Genomic DNA, 22728 nt, shown 5'->3' on the forward strand with positions numbered 1-22728 from the left:
AATCTAAATACAACTGTTCATTCAGTACCCTGAATAAAACTTAAACATAAGCTCTTTAACATTATAAACACAGTCATTAAGTAGTAAAACTGTTTTAGAAACTACAAGACAAAAAATAATCTTTGTAACATAAAAAACTAAGCGAAAAAATAAACAAAAGTTATATGAAAATACAAAGGAAATCTTTGAAACAAAACGCGAGAAAAAAGGGTCAAATTATAGTTAAGTTAGGATAAAATGAAATAGGAAATACAACAAAAACGAAATCTTAAGTCTTGATAAACGAAGTTGTTGAAAAAATGGAAAATTATTTCTTTAAATTCAGTAGATTGCTACTGATTGTACATCAGATCTATATATATATATATAAAACATTTACAAAACATTCAATACCCTTTTTTATCTCTGCAATATCCACTTAAATGAAAAATAAAGTTTTATTTAAGCCGGCACTGGCTGACCTGGAAATAAAATAAATGAAGATAACAATTTTTCTTATAAAAGTAACATAAAATGGCAAAAAATGTAAAAAATAGAAAACATACCTGTGCAAATACTGGGCAGTCATAAAGGCCAACTTATGGGCATACTGGCATGGGGCTGGTACGCGAATTGTACCAGACCAATTATAATACATATGAGTTAATTTGTATGTGAATCGTTGGATCCTGTTCGGGTCTATGCCCAAATTATCATCAATAATATTGTAACTGGTAGGCGCCACTGTGCCCTGGTTAACGCACTGCGAAATCAAGAAAAAGTCATACCTGAAACACAAAAGAAACCATAGATTAATACAGTATCAATAAAAACGTGGTCATTAATAAATGTCGGTAAATATTTTCCATGAATTTGTTATACAGATGCGACAATAAGAGTCCCCTCTTTTGAAGTATTTATGATATAAATTTACAGATTTTCTATAAACCGATGAGCCTGTGAGCCGATCTTAATGTGTTCAGTGCAATAAGAATAAGATGTACTGAACAAAGACAGAAGAGCAAGTACTTTTCCAAGCGCATGAAATAAAGCGCCGTATTAAGTAGTTATGTAATAAACACTTCGCATTTTTCTCGTCCCACTTACAAGATAGCCATAGCGATCTACTCCTAGACATGCAAATTAAATACCGACCCGTGACCCTATATTGCTGACAGGATGTAGTTTTTGTAATTGTAATTTTATTGTAGTAGATGTAATTTATTGGGGCGTCTTATTTTTTACTAAATTTAGTATATCCCGCTGGTCATCCAAACTATGTGGTCTGGATTTTAATGCATGTGACAGAGAATAATATAAATGACCGGTTGACACGAGAGACAAAATCAAAAGCAGCATACAGTGTTGCCGGTTTTTATGTTTGTAGGAAAATGTGTATCATCATGTATACGACTGAAATGAAGGTAATTTGATGCAAAATCCGGTAATACCGCATAGAAGAAATGTATCGACCCAATTTTTATCTCTTTTTAATACATTTGATTTTCCATTAAGCTGTCTATGTCATTGTCTTACACGTTAAAATCCAGACCGCCCAGTTTCAATGACCAAATCGGTATAAAAATTCAAATAAAAATATAACTTAGAATAAAATTGTAGACGCGATTACGGGGGACAAAGGAAAAATAACCAGGAGGCATATAAGCTTTTCGTTCTTTTTTTGAGATTTTATAACTTTTGGATACACTTAAAAACTATACAACACAATAACAGCAAACAGCGTTTTTAAAAAAGATGTACTAACTAATCCAAAAAAGTAGATTTTTGCTTTACATAATTTTTTTACACGCCTCAAACTATATCGTTTTATACACTCTCATTCCTGATATAGTTTGTTCAATGATCTTTGAAGGTTACGTAATAACTATATAACCAATATGGGTTTTATTTTAAAATGTGGGAGATCAGTTCCTACTATACATCACAATAATGGTTCCTAAAATATCTAAAAAAATATGTAATTTGATGTCTTCTAACCGATAAAGGAGCGCTTTTGTATAGATGTAAAATGTGCCCAATTAAAGGTTGATTCTCACTATAATTTTGATTGTATTCACACTATAAAACATACCAATGCAAATTATACGCAAACGGAACGCATAGTGTGCATTGTCCTATTTATTAACTTTATTTTGATTCCAAAAATATGTAGTAGTTTATTTCCACGGGGGTGCCACGTCCAGATTAAGACACGCTGATATTACCCATTTTGAAATAATGCCATTACCAATAAAAAAATATATTATACGCATAGACTTAAAATAAAATATAGACTGAGGATCTCATTCATAAATAGCTGGAAGATGCGGTCAGACAATGTCTTGTTATTGTTGTGTTATTGTTTTAGGCTCTAACGAGTGCGACACGAGCGATAGATCCGTCGTAACGGTCGTTCCCTGGCGACTCTGACGAGGAATGCAACACTTTCTTTCGTTCCTCAGTACAGCTGGGGTGCAACTTTGTTCATGTTTCAACGCGATAGCAAAGTAATTTGTAGCTTGATGCACTATCTTCAGTAGCAACATCAATTCGTAGCGATATTCTGATTTCTCGCTTTGTGGTGAGACGATAGTCTAGACCGTGTCGCACACGTGTGCAAGAGTGTGATAGTGATACCATATTTCGCAGCATTTGAACGACAATAGTTTTGCAATGAACATAGTACCGATCTGACTTCGACATCGCTTCTAAAGGATCGGTTGCTAACTTGAATAAAGTTGCACCCCTGAACTCTCCATAGCCGGGTAATTTTTTTATTTTAACGAAGCTATAAATCAATTAAAAATATATCGTATTTAACTTTTTTTATATTTTATTAAGATTTAGGAGAGGTTTTTTAAATAAAAGTTTAGAAAAAAAAAACGTTCAAAAGCGATAAAAATAATAAAATACATGTTATAGAAAAAAATTTAATAATCGAAATTACCTATTTAATTTTTGAAATTAATAAATTATTTATTAATTTTAGTCAAACATTTACAACCCTAATATTAATCAACACAGGATCTATTCTATAGATATAATGGCGGCATGGAAAGAGAAAAACCTTCACGATTATTGTTTTTTTTTTGGTAAGTGATGTCTTATTATGTAAAGAAAAACAGAGATCTGTTTTATTAAAGCAAGCTTTTAGGAAGTGGATAAAATGAAAACTACATTTATTTAACCCGGTATTGTCTTTATTATACCGGCTGCGTCCCAAAAGTGGCTCACCCTATAATTTTTTTTTATTTTTCTAATAAAAATAAACAATTTGGTATGCTAGTATATGACATAAATTAGGATTGATTGGCGCATTCAATTGTTTTTGGTCACTTCCTGTTTCACCGAAAATTACTATAACTTCTGATTTTTAAATGACACCCTAGGTATATCTCTACTTTATTCAATAGAAAATGACACTCTGAATAGAATGACATATCATATTATGTCAACTTTTGACATTTTCGCATATGGTTTAATTGAAATTGTAACACGCGGTTCATAACGACAATTTGACTCGAAATACCAAGTATCAATATATTCATAAAAAAATGCTTTTTCGAAATATGCTAATCAGTTACCCTTGTTCCATTAAAAAAAATTGACATATGATTAAAAATGCGATTTGTGCATCTTTTAACCGGCCTAGACAAGACACGAAAAACATTAGACGATCAAAACTATTTTTCTAATGCTCCTTGATTAAAACTTAGTATTTTTAACGCCGCCGCACGGTGGTCTAAATGGAAAAATTACGGGGACACTCAATTTTGTTTTTGAAATAAAGGAAATAATTGTTATTTATAATGTTTTTATGTAAAATTACACTCATCAAAAATATTTTTTACATTTTTACCTTCCTATTTTATATACAGGGTGTTCAATTAGTGCGATAAAGTCCAGTATCTCGTTTGCTATTAAGAATTTCAAAATAATGCTAATACAAAAGTTATAAGTAATAACAAATTGCTTCTTGTTAAAATATTTTTAATTATACGGGGTGTGTCAGAAAAGTGCTACAGACCAAACTTTTAAATAAAACACCCTATATATTTTTAAGATTTCAATTCCTGGTACTTTTTCCAGCATTTTGATATAGGGGTGAATGGTTTATACTATGTGTATCAAAAGTTACAGCCATTTTTATTTTTGACGCTCTATACCATTTACAGTACTTAATATTATTTTGTTTTATTGCGTCAGGATATTAACAAGATGGTATTTTGTCATTTTATTTATTGAATTTACAAGTGAATATTACAACTTAAAACAATGTTGACAATGATATTGTGTTACTTGGGTGTTTTAACTGAATGTATTTACTGATCTACAAAATGTTATCTTTATCAAGGCTTCCTCTGGAGAACGCCACTGACTCCCAATTGGTAAATTGAGAGTTGCCTACCGGTCGAAAGTCGCTTCGAGACTCAAATCGACCATTTAAGTGAAATTTCTTACAAATTTGGCACTGGCGAACCATATTTTATAGTTCTTGAATACAAAAAGTAAATAAAATAAACATTTAAGGACTACAAACTAAGAAAATGCAATAATTCAGCCAGAGAGAAGTAGCGGCAACAATGCTTTACTACACACGTGCGACGCATACTACAAGATATAGAAGAATGACTAGGCGGCCTCGCCTCTAATTGGTGTTGCCATATTGTAAAGGATTTATCCTTTTTACATAGTATTCGACTTATAATAAAGTAGTATAAGGACTATTTAATTTTTTTTTTGTTTTCACTCTTGGCTTTAGGTCGTTGGGGTTGCAAAGATGTTTCTAGATTTTGTTCATTATTTTTTTATTTTGTGATGACGTTTCGACAGTATATGTCTTTTTCAAGCCTCTTGAACGTAGATTCTTACAGAGTTAAAATATGTTAAACTGGACAACACAATAACACATATCAACTATTGTTTTTAATTGTTTTTGGACATTACACTTTACTACGAGCACGTACGTATTTCCTTGCCGATCGCTCTGTATAAAACACATTTATCGGTTCAATACCCGATGTCTACTGTTTATATGTTTTGTTATATGTTGGTCTACTACAATATATGTTTTTTGTGGCATAAACGGCAATATATTTATTTTGTGTTAACTTGAATACCTCCTGATACTGAATACCTCCACGCGTTCTCGAGATAAAGGGTCTTGACAGACAGAAGGATAGACAGACAGACAACAAAGCGATCCTATTTTTACTTTTTTTCCTTTTTTCCATAGCAACTGTTAAAATTGCTTTATATCTATCAAAAACACTAGATAAAATAGTACTTTAACCGCAAGGGTAGATTAAATGATATTTTAACAGCGAGAATAGGTTAAAAACTTTATTTTTTCTCGTACGTTTTTTAATTGCTTCCATTTTTGAAAATTTTTGTATTCCTTTTCATAAGTTATTCGGGATTTAAATGGAGGTAGTTTGGATATGGCATTTGTCGAAAGCCACTATGGATATTGTTAAACAAGGTATGTACTTTAAATTTTTTTTAAACAAGTTCGTGATTGTTTAGTTTTTATTTATTTTTAAGATGATTCTTAAATGGGTATAAAAATTTTACGTTTTCAAACTTCAAAAAGGCATTTAAAAAAAACATATCAAAACATATCGTATTTATTGAATATTTTTGTTGCCATATTCATATACTTTTAATTTTTGTATAGTTCACCTGCGTCTGCTTGCGACGAACTTTATTTTATAATACTTTTCAGATGGAGTAAAATTGATAAGCAATGCCGATCTGGCTAATACTTGGCTTGATCATAAGGACAAGAACTCAAAATTATTTGTATTTCAAAAATATGTTCTTATTAGATATTGATGAACCTTCCAGTCAAATGAGACACCACTTGTGCCTGAAAAAGTCCACTATGTTGGAGCAAGAAACGTCGCATAAAAAAGTGTCCATCTTTCAATTTATTATAAAAGCTCATACCCAAGAAAAGGAAAAATAATATATGGATATGGTCTATTAAAGAGGTAACTATTAACATCCGAACCCCCTCATACCGACAAAATGAACAGTAACAACGCGAAAAAGTAACATATTAGAAAATGATGTACAGAAATATCTTATATGTGAGGATACTTCATCTACCTGTGATTTGGATACTATAAATTTGGAAGATTCTGTCAGCAGTGATTCTCCTGAATCAGAGTAGTTACGATCTATGCATTTTGTTGTCTTAATGTAAATTTATAACATCTTAAATTTTTTTTTTTAATTAAATATAACATTAATGTTTCTTTTTCATTAAAGAAAAACATTTTTATCTTATATTAGGCTTATATTGTAGGAATCATGTTCTAATGTTATTTCAATTCTTTTTTATCACAGGAATTTATTTAGTACTTACACCGTTTTCATACTATAACTTATTATTTGCTTGGATGCAACACAGCTCCAACATTATTATTATTTATAAGATTTTTTTTTATAAACGTGGGACTAAGAACATCATCATTTAGTACAATGAGAGTACTCATCATTTTTGTCAAATAAACCTAGTTTGAATAAATTGCTTACAATAAAAGAGAAGTTTTGGATTTTTGTTCTCTAGAGCCATATGTTCGAAGCACTGTGCGTCGTCACAAAATAAAAAAATAATGAACAAAATCTAGAAACATCTTTGCAACCCCAACGACCTAAAGCCAAGAGTGAAAACAAAAAAATATATAGTATACAGGTCAAAGAAACGAAACAAAAAAAAAGGAGTATTTAATACATCTATGGAATATTAAAACCTATTTTTTTTTAAATGCAGTATTAATATCTCAATATGTGTATATAAAGTAAAAAAATATTGATAATATTAAAGACGTGACAACATAGGCTGGACGAGGAAGGTTTGGTCGGCTGCGGTCGAGTGTACCCAGAAGTAAACATGTGTACAAAAATGATTGTTTGACTGCGTTTAGATGTAAATAGTGTAGTCTATATTTTATTTTAAGTCGATGATTATACGTTATTAATATTAATATTTAGTGTGCGTGTGCACGAAAATCCTGTTGAAGGAAAAGGATAGACTTGTGTAAGATTGATATTCCTATTTCTTTTCTTTGGCTTCACTTTCCACTCATTCTGTAAATGCGGAACTAGAAATATATTCTTATATTTAGTTACATTTATATTTATTAATAAAAAAATATCAAAAATAAAATACAACAATAATTATTGGAACATGTGACATATTTAAAAAGCGAAAACAGCAAAGAGCATATCAAAATTTAGTGGAATAAATGAGAATTAACAATGAAAAAAAATATATAGATATGTAGAATCCTTGTTTATATATTCTTAAAGTTGGTCAACCTCTCGACAAAATGTGCTGCCTCTGGTGAACAAATCGTAAAACTTTAAAAGAATGAAGCATGTGATTAGGGGCGGAGTCAAAAATATCGATTGTTTGCGGTATTTCCCTCAGAGTAATGTAATAATATAGCTCGGATTTTTGCAAACTATAATAGGGCTCAGCTGATTAAGAAATTTAAACAAAACTATTATTTCATTGTTGATTTTCGATTATTTTTGCTGTTATTTTAAGGATTCTAAACCGTATTTAACAAAGAAATAACAATTTTCAATATGTTGGTACATTAATGCTAATTACTGGTAATTATTAATATTTAAAAAAAGTTACAAACACTTACTTTATTTCGATTTGACCCAGGGCTATAAAATTTTATTTCATTCTTCGATCATTTTATTCTAAATTGAGGTTTTACGAATTTAAGATAATTTTTTTTGAAAACAAAACGTTTATACAATTTTTTTCTTAATTAAAAATAAAACTTGGCACTTCCTTCAATAATATTATTTGACATTTAAATAAATATTATGTACTTAATACACCATTTAAATCTTTATTACACGAAATAAATCTTTCTTAGCGTAAAACATGGTCAGAGTCAAGTTTGCTTTAACTTTGTACCATATGAAAAAAAAAACGGCGTCCAGTTGGCAGGGAAATGACGATCGACGACATTTCTCACATAAATTTACATATAAAATGACAGCCATCTTCATTTCATAGCCATCGCTGACGCCGTTTATTTTCGATCAAGAATTATAAAAACTGAAAATATCATTATGTTTTAACTCACAAAGCCCGTTAAACCATAAAACTTTCTAGTATATTGTTTTATTAGGAGTAAAAATGACACTTTTCGTGGCGAGACTGTAGGTTTGACATACAGCCGAAGCACAAAAGTCATTTTTACTCCGAATAGAACATGCTATTTTTTTCAAACGCCACAAATAATGTTTTAAACAATTTCAAACGTTCCAAATAATATAAAAATATTTAAAACTCATACCTTGTAAGTAATTATCATGATACAAAAAAAACAAGGTATTATATTGCGCAGGTTGGTCACCACGTCACAGGTGATAAACGGCAATATTGGTCGGCAAGCTCCACGCGCCAATTTCAAATATTCAAACAGATGACATATAATAAATGTGTATAATGTGTCATAACTTTTCAAATGTCCAGCTCGATGATTTTACATAACTTTAGGGGTTATTTAATTCTTCCCTATTTTAGGTCTTTTTTTATTAGTGGCAATTGAACAATACGGATATTTTGTTGTATGGCATATGACGTCACAGGCGATATGCGCAAACTGAACGAAATTGAGACGCTTATCGACCATACCTTGTTTTCAAGTTTTCTTTGTACCATGAGTAATTATATATCGAGAAACTATGGTTACGGCTCGTTGAATTTGAGACTTATGTCATTTTAATAATATATTTTCATACTTTTATGCTTAGGCGTAAAGTGCTTTACTTTTATGCCTAGGCGTTAAAATGACTTTTTTATATTGTCAATCACGTCGCAAAAATTAATACTTTTGTGACGTTTGAAAAAAAAAATAATATTTTGAAACTAACTGGTATATTTTTCTGCCACAACAAAGTTATTATACAGTGATAAATGATAAGATCATATTGAAATACGCTACTGGGTAAAAAAAATTGGCTAAATTTTATCAATAATACTCCATTTCAAAAGTTATTTTCCAAAATAATTTATATTTTTTAATAATTGATTGCAATTAATATTATTTGACTAGTTTAATTTGATTAATTAATAAGACTAGATTAATTTCATTTAAAATAAACTTGATCAGATTTTTTTCGTATATTCAACTACCAGAAAAGTAGAAGGAAGATTATAATGTATCTATCACAATATTTAAAAGAACTACTACAATAATTATTAGAAGAAAAACAAAAAGAAAAAAATACCCAAATAGCTTCACCTTCTACTCAAATACAACATAAATGAATATAATCTCTTACAAGAACACTACACAAACTACTTCTTGTATTCTACACTAAACAAATTATCAAACTTATTAATTAATCAAACATAAACAAAAAATAACCAAATTACCCCTTCACCTACTACTTAACTTCAAAATAAAATATAAAAACACTACTAAATTTCTTCTGGTAGTCTACACTAAACATTATAATCAAACTTAATAAATTAATCTAATTTTACATTACAACTACAAAGAAACAAGAAAATATTTTAAAACTACAAGAAATAAAACTTCGATACGTGCGACCAGTATAATAGATCAAGCGGACAAAGAATATAAAATACTTTAAAATGTGCATTCAGAAAGAAAAAATATCTCGAAAATTATCTCTAGTAAAAGACTGTGAAATACGCCCCGCCATCTGGTGCTTTACATCCATAAACGTCTTAGGTTGAGCTACTTTAAAAATTCATATACAAGGGTATAATACAACGGATTTCGATTGTCGATGGTTTTGAAAATTTTCCAACATTACCAGTTTGCAGTCAAAACATTGAACTTGAAAAATTTGCAGCAAATATTCGCAAAAAAATGATCAAATCAATATCAAAATTCCCGCCCCCCAGATTTTAAATTATAAGAATTCGCAAAATATTAAAACAATTTTTTATGAATTTTGCCGCCTCTGTTTTTTTTAAAGGATGTACTTAAACAGCCGTTAACGGTGGCCTACTAAAATGCCGTTAATAGATATTGTGACGTCGTTCATGTCGGCGGAAAGTAATGCCTTGCCATAAGCATATTGCAAGAGCACCTCTGGCTCCGTGGCTGAGGCTATCGGTTCGTGAGCGAATGGTCCGGGGTTCAAATCTCACGCTGACCAACACTTTTTTATATTGTTTTTTGCTTATAGGGCGATCTTATTGCATTGGTTTCACTCTTTTTGGTTGGATTGGTTTAGTTATTTGGCAGGTTGGTTAGCGTGGTTATTTGGAGGGTGTTAATTCCTTGGTTAATTGGTTATTTGGTGGGGTTGGTTGATTTTTACTAATTTATACTTGTTTTTTAATTTTTTTTATTAGTGTCGAGGTTAGTTGCGTTGGTTATTTGGTGGGGTGGATAGCTTTGGTTAGTCCTTATATAATTCCTATATTTCATAAAGCCGTCAAGTGCGTCACATCAACGACGTCATACCTATTAACGGCATTTTAGTAAGCTACCGTTTAACGGCAGTTTAAGTATAGCCTTTTTTAAATCGACCAATAACAACAATATTCGCAATTCACATTTCTCAATTCGCGTGTACATGAACCTACCTGTATGGAGATAATTAGGGGTATTCTATAATTGTATAGAATACCACACTTTAGTACTCAGTAGTAGTGATGGGTTGTTATTTAACTATCTGTTATTTTATAACAATTATTTAGAAATAACATAACGCAACCGTTACTACTTCTAAAAAATAACAGATATAAATTAACGACACGTAGAGATCGGCCGCTCGTGAAACGAAAAAGTCGGCGCTCTGCACCGCCACGAAATTCTAAGCTGCACGAAGCAATTCCAAAAAAAAACTAGTATGGATGGAAAACATGTTATTTCGTCAACCATCGATACAGGCGGCGAGACAACGGATAACGGAGTGGGGAATGCGCTACGGCGAACGTAGCTGCTTCGGTCGATGCCGTCGACGGTCGTATTGGGCTTACAACAGCTTAAAAATAATAGGATATAAAAGAAGCAGGTTTTTTGAAACAGTTGCGGGCATAACGCCTGGCGGTCGAGATAACAGGAGTGGGAAAGGAACGCTGCTGCATCGGTCGATTGTCGATGGAGGCTCGCAACGGGTTGGAGAAGCAGTCATTTTAGATACGTTGTTTTTCAACCTGTTACGAGCATAGACAGTTAAAGCAAGGCACAATACGTATACGTATCTCTCGACACGTATCGCAGAAACCTACGTTACGTCTGCCGTTGTGTTGTCGTGTAAACAAGAGTTAAAGCAAGTATTTTAACGTACGTAACGCAAATAGTACATTTGTAATTCTAAATTATTTTGTAAAACAATTTATTTAATTTTAAAACTGAAAATGGATATCTATTATTCCATTGATTCCACATTAAATTTATAAAAGTTCGAAAAATGAAGAAAATTATAAATGGAAATTATTTTATTACAGAAAGTAGTCCATACAACTTAAAATGCTCTTAGTAATAAAAATATTGTAAAACAGACACAGTTTTATGATTATTTATTAGATTCCGTCTTTTAGAATCCTCATATGGATTTTGGCTAAGAACTAGCATTTAATGAAATACGATTCCAAAATGAGTTTATTATGATGCTTAATATTTTCATACTAATTTATTGTAACAAAACAGGCCCAGTTCTGTTACACTGGCCCCAAAATTTATGAAATAACTTAATTACTAGCCAGTTGTGGAAACGAGTTGTTTGTGAATTTGTATTTGTGAAACTCCTTCGGCTCGATACGTTTGCGTTTTGTACGTACGTAAAGGCACGTAAAGATACGTATCACGTATCCGTAAACGCAAGTGAATTTCTCACTGCGCAAGCGTACATGTCAAACGATACGTTTACGTCTACGTCTTTGGCCGTGCTTTAACTGTCTCATAACAAAGAATATCTTAATACCCTAGAAGTCTCGTCTCGCATCAAAATCTGACCTGTCGATGGGGCCTCGCTTTGGCGAGCGATGCCCCAACTTCGTGGGGCCTCGCTATTTTGCTCGGAATTGAACGAATAGACGCGCGGCGTTGCCTTGTTTGGTGTGTACTTTCTTGAATAGTTTTAAATTTTATCTATTGCTATAATCAGTCTTTCCGTTCTCCGCACTCCGCAGTTTACATATAATATTATCTTAAATAATTCCCGTGTTACAGTTTTGGTTACCGTACTCCTCCGAAACGGCTTAACCGATTTTGATGAAATTTTATATGTATATTCAGTAGGTCTGAGAATAGGTAGTTATATACTTTTTATACCCTTAAGTGATAAGGGTAGTCCACCCCCATTTTTATATTTTGTGAAATTTTTTTTTATTTGGCATTAAAAAATACAAACAACACTAAATTTTCACCGTTCTACCTTCATCCCCTATTTTTTAATAGGGGTTGTTTTTGTAATTTTTTGTTACCATCTCCGAAACGGCTTGACCGATTTTGAGAAAATTTTATATGTATATTCAGTGCGTCTAAGAATAGGTTATCTATTTTTATACCCTTAACCGGATAGCCGAGAGGGTAGCCCACCCTCATTTTTTTTGTTTTTGAAAAGAAAAAAATATTTTTATTTTTTTATTTGGCATTAAGAAATACAAACAACCCTAAATTTTCACCGTTCTGCTATCATCCCCTATTTTTAATAGGGGTTAGGGGTTAAACAACCCTTTTTTATTTTTTTTTTGTTGCCATCTCCGAAACGGCTTAGCCGATTTTGATGAAATTTTATATGTATATTGAGTAGGTCTGAAAATAAGTTGTTATATATTTTTTATACCCTTAAGTGATAAGGGTAGCCCACCCCCATTTTTTTTATTTTTTCAAAAAAAAAATAATTTTTTTTATTTGGCATTAAAAAATACAAACCCTAAATTTTCACCGTTCTACCATCATCCCCTATTTTTTAATAGGGGATGTTTTTCTTTAATTTTTTGTTACCATCTCCGAAACGGCTTGATCGATTTTGATGAAATTTTATATGTATATTCAGTAGGTCTGGTTTGGTTTGGTTTGGTCACAACCTATTCCCAGGTTGTTATCTATTTTTTACACCCCTAAGTGATAAGAGTGGTCCACCCCAACTTTTTTTTATTTTTAGACAATTTTTTTTATTTTAATTGTTTTATAGGGAGTGCTTATTTTTTAGGGGGTGCATGTCCAAAATTTTCTTCTGGGCACTCACTTTCATCACTTAAGGGACCTCTGTACAAAATTGCATACTCCTAGTCCTAGAACGGATTTTACATAAAAATTATACAAATTTTTACCCTTAGTTTTATCCCCTTAAGGAATGAATTCCAAAAATCGCTCTAATTATTCAATTACGCTACATAATAAACCTCTGTGCAAATTCTCATATTCTTTGAACAGAATTTATTGTTCCAGAACGTTCAACCCCTCATTTCACACCCGTAGAGGGCGAATTTCCAAAAATTGCTTCTTAGTGCTAAATTACGTTACATAAGGAACGTCTGCAAAATTCATACTTCTAAAACCGATTTTAACAAATTTTTGTACAAATTTTCATCCCTTATTTTTTAGGGGATGCATGCCTAAAATTCGCTTCTAGGTACTCACTTTCATCATTTAAGGGACCTCTGAACAGAATTTCATACTCCTAGTCCTAGAACGGATTTTACATAAAAAAATTATACAAATTTTCACCCCTAGTTTTACCCCTTAAGGAATGAATTCCAAAAATCACTCCAATTATTCAATTACGCTACATAAGGAACCTCTGTGCAAATTTTCATATTCCTTCAACAGAATTGTTTCAGAACGTTCACCCCTCATTTCACACCCTTAGAGGGCGAATTTCCAAAAAGTGCTACTTAGTGCTAAATTACGTTACATAAGGAACGTCTGTGCAGAACTTCATACTTCTAAAACCGATTGTAACAAACTTTTGTACAAATTTTCATCCCTTATTTCTAGGGGATGAATGTCAAAAAATAGCTTCTAGGTACTCACTTTCGTCACTTAAGGAAACTCTGTACAAAATTTCATACTCCTAGAACTAACATTTTTTGTACAAAATTTTACCCCCCAGTTTCACTACCCTTAGGCTATACATTTCCAAAAATCGCTTATCAATGTTCAAATGCGCCACATCTGTGCAAAAGTTCATACTCCTAGTAGGTACAGATTTTTTTTTGTATAATTACACCCCTTTATCTAATTACACCCCCTTATGGGTCGAATTTTAAAAAATTACTTAGTAGTGCTCATCTTAGAGAACGAATTTAATATTCTCCGTATTTACTCCAGTTTACTAATACTAGCACAGATAACACATAATCATACTAGTTAATTTTTTATTGGGATAGAAGTAATTTTTATTAGAAGGTACAAACAAATTAAAAATCTAAAATTTTATTTTCATAGCTACGTTTTTTTTTCATAGCCTAGGATATTTCTTTAAATATCGAGAAATAAAATATGTTTTGGCAACACCGTACGAAATATCGCCGCGCGTAGTCCTCAAAATTTAAAATATTAGCATTTTCAGGCTTCAATTATGTTCAAAAGCGCCACCGTGTGACAAATCACTAAAGCTTCCACACGAGAGTTCTTAAAACTATAATATTCTTTGCTCATAACAGGGCGGCGGTCGAGATAATCGGAGTGGGAAAGAAACGCTGCTGCATTGGTCGATTGTCGATGGAGGTTCGAAACAAGTTGGAGAGAATAACGCATCAGTTGTTTTAAATACATTGTTTTTCAACCTGTTACGAGCATAACGAGCGGAGGTCGAGATATTATGGCGCTGTATGTTTCAGTACGTTATTAAGTTTCAATATTTAGGTATTTATTTATTCTGAAAAATTTTCAGAATAATATTTTAAGATTTTTTAAAAACGTATACAGCGTGTTTTGAAAAATCTGGTCATTGATTAATCACGATCCTGCTTAAAGCCCTTGACGTAAAAAGTTGATTTTTGGAAAATGGATTGACTTTAGGGTGTAGAGGTTCGATAAGAAGGGATTTTTCGAAACTCGAATTCTAAGGGGGTGAAACCACCCTCAAATATTAGAATATTTTTTATTTAAAAACCGGTGAGTTTTTCGGAAAAACTCTTAAACACGTATATTTTATTTCGTTGTTTTACATATTTTAAGATTTTTTAAAAATATATACAGGGTGTTTCATAAAATATGACCATTGAGTAATCACGATTCTGCTTAAACTGCTTGACGCTTAAAGCTAATTTTTGGCAAACGGATTGACACTGGGGTTGAGGTTCGATAAGGAGGGGTTTCTCGAATCTCAAATTCCAAGAGGGTGAAAACGCCCCTCAAATATTACAATATTTGTTATTTAAAAAACGGTTAGTCTTTCGGGAAAACGCTTGGACAGGCATAATTTATTTTGTTTTATTACATATTTTGAATTTTTTTAAAAAATCATACAGGGTGTTCCAAAAAGTTGAGTAATTGATTAACCACGATTCTGCTTAAACTGCTCGACGTTTAAAGCTTATTTTTGGCAAATGTGAGAAAATTTTATCCAGTTTGTATCACAGATAACACATAATCCAGATGGCTCCTTACGTGTTAAAAATTGTCACCCTAATTTCACTCCAATTTGGAAAAATATTGGAGTGACATTTGAATAATCTGAAATTTTTAGATTTCTTTTCTCACTTTTTTAGGAGGTTTTGCTTCTCTTGCACAGATGTCGCTTGCACTTCAGTTGCGTGGTTGCCAAACGTTATATCGAAATATATTTCATTTCATTATGAATATATAAAATTAAAGGTATACCAAATTAAAAATGATGTAATTTATAAACATGAAATAGATATGTTAAATTAATATATAAATATTTAACTTAATACGTTCATTATTATTTTATTAATTTATCGTCACACGTCATTTACCAGTTGCCTAATTACGAAAAGTTTCATATGACATTAACCTCAAAAATGATCTTTGAAAACAAACAACAAACAGAGCAACAAATGATCAAATAACTACATAATGACTGATAATGATAAGTGATAATAATAACTTTAATGATATGAAGGCTGATGAAGGTAATTATAAACATTATTTTGAGTTTGTTTAATAAAATATAGGATACAATATAACTAAGTAAAATCAAACAGTTTTAGACAACCAATACAAGATATTAGAACTTGACATCGTTATAAACAAATTGTACATTCAGGAACTCGTTTAAATATTATAGGTAAGTAATATTTTCACAAAACTAAACATTTTAGCATAAAATCACAGGTAATATATGGAATATTACCTATGATAAAATGTTAAATACTGATGTATATTTATTCTAATCACATTTAAATTTAAACTCAAAATTTTCATAAAAGAAAATGATAATTTCTCGTAAATATAAAGTAAATAATTATTACATATTTCAGGTTGATTGACGAATACTCTACAGTTGATTAGAGCCCATGATGATGCGAAGATAATTAATATCACCTAACTTCAAGAAACCAGCATAAAGAAGTTTACATTCATAACTCATCTAACCATTATAGGTAATAATTTACAAAATTAGCCATTTTTGATTATAATATTAAGGTACTTAGGTACATTTTTATCTTCTAGATCAGTAATGTCGTCATAATTTAAATGAACTCACAGATAGCAATGGGGCACTGCACCGAAGCAGTATTACAAAATATGTGAAATAAAACTGTAATACAAATTGCTCTATAAAATTTAATAGAAATAAATTTATTTATGAAAATTAAGTTATGAAGTTTTATTTTTCCTAGGAAAAATATAACATTTATATTTTGATCAATTTAGAACATTACAGTTAAAAAAAATATGTGTTAGAATAACATATTTTTAATAAAATTGCAGCTTGTAATTTTATACTTTTTGCTTTTATATCAATAAGAACTAACGTAAGGAACAATTCATATTTATACTATGAAAACACATGCATATTTTTTTGATGCTTTTAAAACCAGTGAATGATGTTGAAATATACTACACCTATTATTCTTATTAACTAACTTTAATTACAAACTTACACATTATTGTCATTGGAAATAAATTAATTTTGGATATTCTATTTGTTTAGAAACTTTTTACCTATTGTAGTTTTTTAAAACCTACTTGATTTTAAAACAAAAAAATGTCACCTGTTGTGACAAAATAAGGTCTTTTTACTAGAAAACAATCTAGTGAGCTTTTCTAATAATACTTTATTTGATATACCATATGATCGAAAAAACGGCGTCAGCGATGGCTATGAAATGAAGATCGCTGTCATTTTAAATGTAAATTTATATGGGAAATGTCATCGATTGCCATTTCCCAGCCAACTGGACGCCGTTTTTTTTTTCGATCATACGGTATAATATGTATTCCCATCTGGTAATCTTTTTATTTTAAGGAAGATTTAGAAGGGTAGCTTAAAACATGTTTGTCAATCAATTATCTTTATATGTCGTTTGTAAAAATATTTTACAGTAGTAGAAAATAAACTGTTTTTTAAGGCGAACAACTTCTTTGCTAAAATATTTTTGGTCCCAATACATAATGATTTACATTTTTTAACTTCAAATAATGAATTTAATGGAAAAGTTGCAAGTCATAAAACGTTCTAAATATACAAATCTATCCATTTTTTCCATATCGTTGCTCCAGTTTTTGTCAAATTAACGAATATTAGAAATAGTTTATTTCAACCTCTTCAGCTTATTTTAAAAATGTTGACAAATAACAAAGAATACACCCTTAAAGTTTCGCATTTGTCTTGATATACTCTTGTATAAGACAACAGTAAATAACTTGTAATATAACTTCGAAATATAAATTTGAAATTATAATGATTTGTTCATAAGTGATTTACGTTTTATTAATTTTGATTTTTTTTTCTTAAATTTAATTTAAAAGTGATTTACGTTATTTATTAATTGAAACGTTTAAAATTTGAATATACGTTCAAATTTTTTTTTACAATAAATTTGTTTATGATAAATAATTTTATAATAAAAATATGACCGAATTTCCTGGAAAGTTTGCCAAATTTGTACATATGAAAACCTAGCTTTACCACTTATCACAGAAAATCTCTATTCCTTCCCTTATCACAGAATAATACAGGAACGAACCATATGCGACAAAGATAGAAGATTTAGATATGTCGTTACTGTTTTTTGTTTTTAATCTGTGTTTTTAATGGATATTTTAAAAGCCGGGTAATATATGGTAATCTGTGATGGTAATATATTATATACCTTTGACTGTCTTTGATTACAACTGTGTGGTTAGTGATAATTATTATTAAAATGTCTGGTAAATGTCAATTTTACAATTGTGAAATTTCTCGGAAATCAGGTGTACATGTGTTTAAGTTTCATGCGTCAAGAGATACTAATTTATGTACAAAGTGGATAGAAAATTGTGAGTTCATTAATATAGAATTTTTTTGCACATTTTGTATGTAAAAATACGGCGTTAAGTTACCTTAGAAATGGCGATCGATGGCTTTTACCATATACCGTATGATCGAAAAAAAAACGGCGTCAGCGATGGCTATGAAATGAAGATCGCTGTCATTTGATATGTAAAATTATATGGGGAATGCCATCGATCGTCATTTCCAAACCAATCGGACGCCGTTTTTTTTCGATCGTAGGGTATAATTTAACACATTAAGAGTTGTCCATCGTTATATTTCTATATCTATGCAAAGTTTACGATGGATAAATCAAGTAATATTATGTGGATACAAATTATAAATGAATCAGTGAATATAAACTGTTATAAATTATAAGTAGGTAATGCAGTTAGTGAATATACCGTACGATAGAAAAAAAAGCATGGGAGTGGGCTGGAAATGAAGATCGCTGTCGAGTATGTAAAATTATATGATAAATCTTATCGATTGTCACTTCCAAATCAACATGACATGCATCTGTACATCATTAATCTCACGACTAGAGTTTCCTGAAATCCCGAACTCCCAGGATCCCGGCGGCGTGTATGTTTATCTCCGGAATCCCGATATTAAATTCCGGGATCCCGAAAATCCCATAAAATTTAAATGTCCAATCTAAAATGATTCGACTTTATACACCTTTCAAAGATCAACAAAACAAAGTAAAATTCATATTTAGTAAGTAAAAAAATGTAGTTTCAGACAATAGTTTGGTTTGGTTTGGTCGAGTTTTGTTAACACTGTCTAGTCTGGGCTTTTTTATTTGATATATGTTAATTAAATAAAAAAGCCCAGACTAGATAAAATCAGGAGCTAACTAATAGAATCATATAATTCTCTCCGATGTAGGATAAGTTTCTATTTTCGGAAAATTTCTTAGATTTTTTTTTGTTTCAACTGACGAACTGACACAAAATGATAACTAGTTGCTAAAGTTGAACTAATTTGACAGCTATGTTGAAGTAACGTCAGACATATCACAGCCACCCTAGATTTTATCAAATAATAAAGATCTATTCACACTAAATCATAGAAATGAAAATATCTAGGAAAATCTTTGTTTGAGGGGTAGGCCGGCAACCTTAATAGTATTTGGAAGTGACATGAATTTCCCATTGAATATCGGAATAATATTCTGGGTGATTCAATTAAACTAAAGGAGTTATACAGGGTGGGTATTAAAGGAGTTATACAGGTTATACCAATGTTCAGCATTAATTTTGCCCCACCTTGTATAACTTTATGGGCCAGGTTTTAATTTGATTTAAAGTGCAATAGAGTAAATTCCAATTTAGGTAGTTTTTCTTGAAATTTAAAAATTGTTCTTAAAAATCTTAAGTAAGTCTAAAACCTTACATTTCAGTCATATACTTCCCTAATAAAACACACCTTTATTTTTCTCTTAGAATCTAAAAATTAATTAATAAAGGGGGTATTCCGTTACAAAAAACACAACTTTGATGTGTAACTTTTTGGGGACACCCTGTAGAACTCTCTATATTTTTAAAACGTGCGCAGAATTAACTTACATATGCTCATAAAATTTCATTTCAATACGAACTGGTCGTTCTCCTTGGAGCCTCCGAGTCGTATGAGAGGCGCCACCCTGTATAATTTTTATATAGTTGCACTTTAATAAATTGTTAGTTAAAACTAACAGTCCTACGAGTGTGGAATTTTGACCAGGTGGATTTTGGACATTCATCTCCTAACAGAGTGAAATAAGGGATGAAAATTTGTACAAACATTTGTTAAAATCGGGTTTAGAAGTATGAAATTCTGTTTGTTCCTTATGTAACGTAATTTAGCAATAACAAGCAATTTTTTTTCAGAACGTCCACACCTCATTTCACCCCTTAGAGGGCGAATTTCCAAAAATTGTTCCTGAGTGCTAAATTACGTTACATAAGGAACGTCTGCGCAAAATTTCATACTTCCAAAACCGATTTTAATGAATTTTTGTACAAATTTTCATCCTTTAATTCTTATGGGGCGAATGCCTAAAATTCGCTTCTGAGTACTCACTTTCATCACTTGAGGAACCTCTGTGCAAATTTTCATACTTCTAGGACAGATTTTTTTCAGAAAGTTCACCCCTCATTTCACCCCCTTAGAGGGAAAATTTCGAAAAATTGCTTCTTAGTGCTAAATTACCTTATATAAGGAACGTCTGCGAACAATTTTATACTTCTAAAACCGATTTTAACAAATTTTTGTACATATTTTCATCCCTTATTTCTTAAGGGTTGAATACCCAAAATTCGCTTCTGAGTATAACTTTCATCACTTGATGAACCTCTGTGTAAATTTTCATACTTCTAGGACAGATTTTTTTTCAGAACGTTCACCCTTCATTTCACCCCCTTAGAGGGAAAATTTCCTAAAAGCCTGCCTCTTAGTGCTAAATTAAGTTACATAAGGAACGTCTACGCAGAATTTCATACTTCTAAAACCGATTTTAACAAATTTTTATACCAATTTTCATCCCTTATTTCTTAGGGGATGAATGTCCAAAAAATTCAAGCTTCTGAGTACTCACTTTCGTCACTTAATTAACAATTTCCAAATTTCAAACTCCTCGGACTAATTTTAAAAAAGTATGCAAAATTTCACCCCACTTTTACCCCCCTTAGTAGAAGGATTTCCTAAAATCGCTTTGTATAATCGAACTGTTAAGTTACGCTACTTTAAGGCTCCTCTGTGCAAAATTTCGTAGTCCTAGGACATGCTTTTTTGTATACAAAAGTACCCCCCATATCACCCCCTTAACGAGCGAATTTCCAAAAAATTGCCCCCTTAGTGTTCAATTACGTCAGTCAAGGAGCACTCGTGAAAAATTTCATACTCTTAAACCAGATTTTAACAAATTTTATGCAGCTTTTCATCCCTAATTTCACCCCCTTAGCGGTCGAATTTTCAAAAAATCCCTTCTTAGTGCTCATTTACATCACTTAAGGAACCTATGTGCCAAATTTTATTTATTACTATATAGATAACCTTTACCCTTATTTTCAGCTAATGAATATTAAGAGACAAATAATAAAAATAAAATCTAAATTATAAATTTCATGGCTATAAATAGCATATATATGCATCTAGAAATTCTGACTTTCAAACATCCACTGCGACTAGTATTTTCATATCCAATTGTCTAGTATTAAAGTCCGAATATACATTTTCCCTGGGTTTGACCGGGAATTTGCTTATAAATGTGAACAACCGGCTACGTCGCTTCACATCGCGTGGCCGTGGTGTGGCTCCAAATTCGTTCGTTTTAAAAATATTATTAGATTTGGCTATAGGCGCCCTCTGTGTCATTAATAGGGAACTGTCTCATCGAAAACATGCTGTTCCGTAAGCAATGGCCATCTGGATTATGTGTTATCTGTGTTTGTATGTTAATAGAAATTCTTGCTTTGCTTTATCATCACCATTACAAATTATTAATTAGACGTGAACGAAGACGCGGGTACACGCTAGTTTAAGTGTAAAATTAATTCAAACTCTAGTGTGTAGTTGGTTTACTTATGAAGAATATACTACACATTTTCTTATATTGCTATTTTTTGACCGCAGATGGTAAAATTATAACTAAGAGCTTCTCGCCCGTCGAGTGAGATGCACCCTGTACACTGCTACGCAATTCAGGATCTACGCGGATCCAGGGGCAAGGCGTAGGTAGATCGGAATGTATACGTATAGACGAGTGGCGGAATTTTGGCTTTTTTATATCGCAATTTGTAAACAGCGCTTATTTGTAAACAACCACCGTTTGTAGAGAGGTATTTTAGATAACAATCGATATTTCGTCCTATTGCTGCCAAAAGTCACTAACTAACATTTTTTCGAACAACCAAATTCAATCACTAACTATGTTTTGAATCGGAGAATCGATTGCAGATTGTCATTAACTACGATTTCTGGCTATTTATGTTTTATTTTAATACCGAATAGTTACTAACTATAACATCTTTATGCAATGCAATTCATCTTTAGACGCATTTTTCTCGGAAGTAATAAAAAGTAAGTTAGTGACTTTTGGCAGCAATGGGACGATTTAGAAATGTTTTGACACCCTGGAAATAGTACCACCGAGCATGTCATTGTTGCAACTTGCAACTGCGTTAATACGCCTGGCGGTGACCGCCTCATACTCTTTCAGATATTTAGCAATAAAATAAAGAAACCTGTTATTTTAAGCTGTTTTTTATAAATAACTATAACAGTTTCAACTGTTATCTAAAAATAACAGTTTTGCCCATCACTACTCAGTAGGATCAGAATACTGTT

General features: G+C 31.4%; 1 protein-coding gene and 1 long non-coding RNA gene across 2 annotated transcripts in view; one reads left to right on the forward strand and one right to left on the reverse strand.

Annotated features, from left to right (window-relative positions):
* Positions 1-3: 3 nt before the first annotated feature.
* LOC115878363 (piwi-like protein Siwi) overlaps positions 4-22728 on the reverse strand; it is a 69011-nt gene continuing 46286 nt past the window's right edge. Inside the window, exons 14-15 of the mRNA XM_030894834.1 lie at positions 546-767; positions 4-461 (exon numbers count right to left, since the gene is read on the reverse strand). Coding sequence (XP_030750694.1) covers positions 419-461; positions 546-767 — 265 coding nt within the window. The 3' untranslated portion in view covers positions 4-418. The remainder of the gene's footprint in view (positions 462-545; positions 768-22728) is intronic.
* LOC115878366 lies at positions 15663-16737 on the forward strand. Its single transcript, XR_004049509.1, has 4 exons — positions 15663-16048; positions 16121-16203; positions 16397-16519; positions 16590-16737. It is a non-coding gene; the product is annotated as an uncharacterized LOC115878366 (long non-coding RNA).

Source organism: Sitophilus oryzae, unplaced genomic scaffold, assembly GCF_002938485.1.
Source record: "Sitophilus oryzae breed Bouriz unplaced genomic scaffold, Soryzae_2.0 scaffold_1508_pilon_pilon, whole genome shotgun sequence".
Lineage (NCBI taxonomy): Eukaryota > Metazoa > Arthropoda > Insecta > Coleoptera > Curculionidae > Sitophilus > Sitophilus oryzae.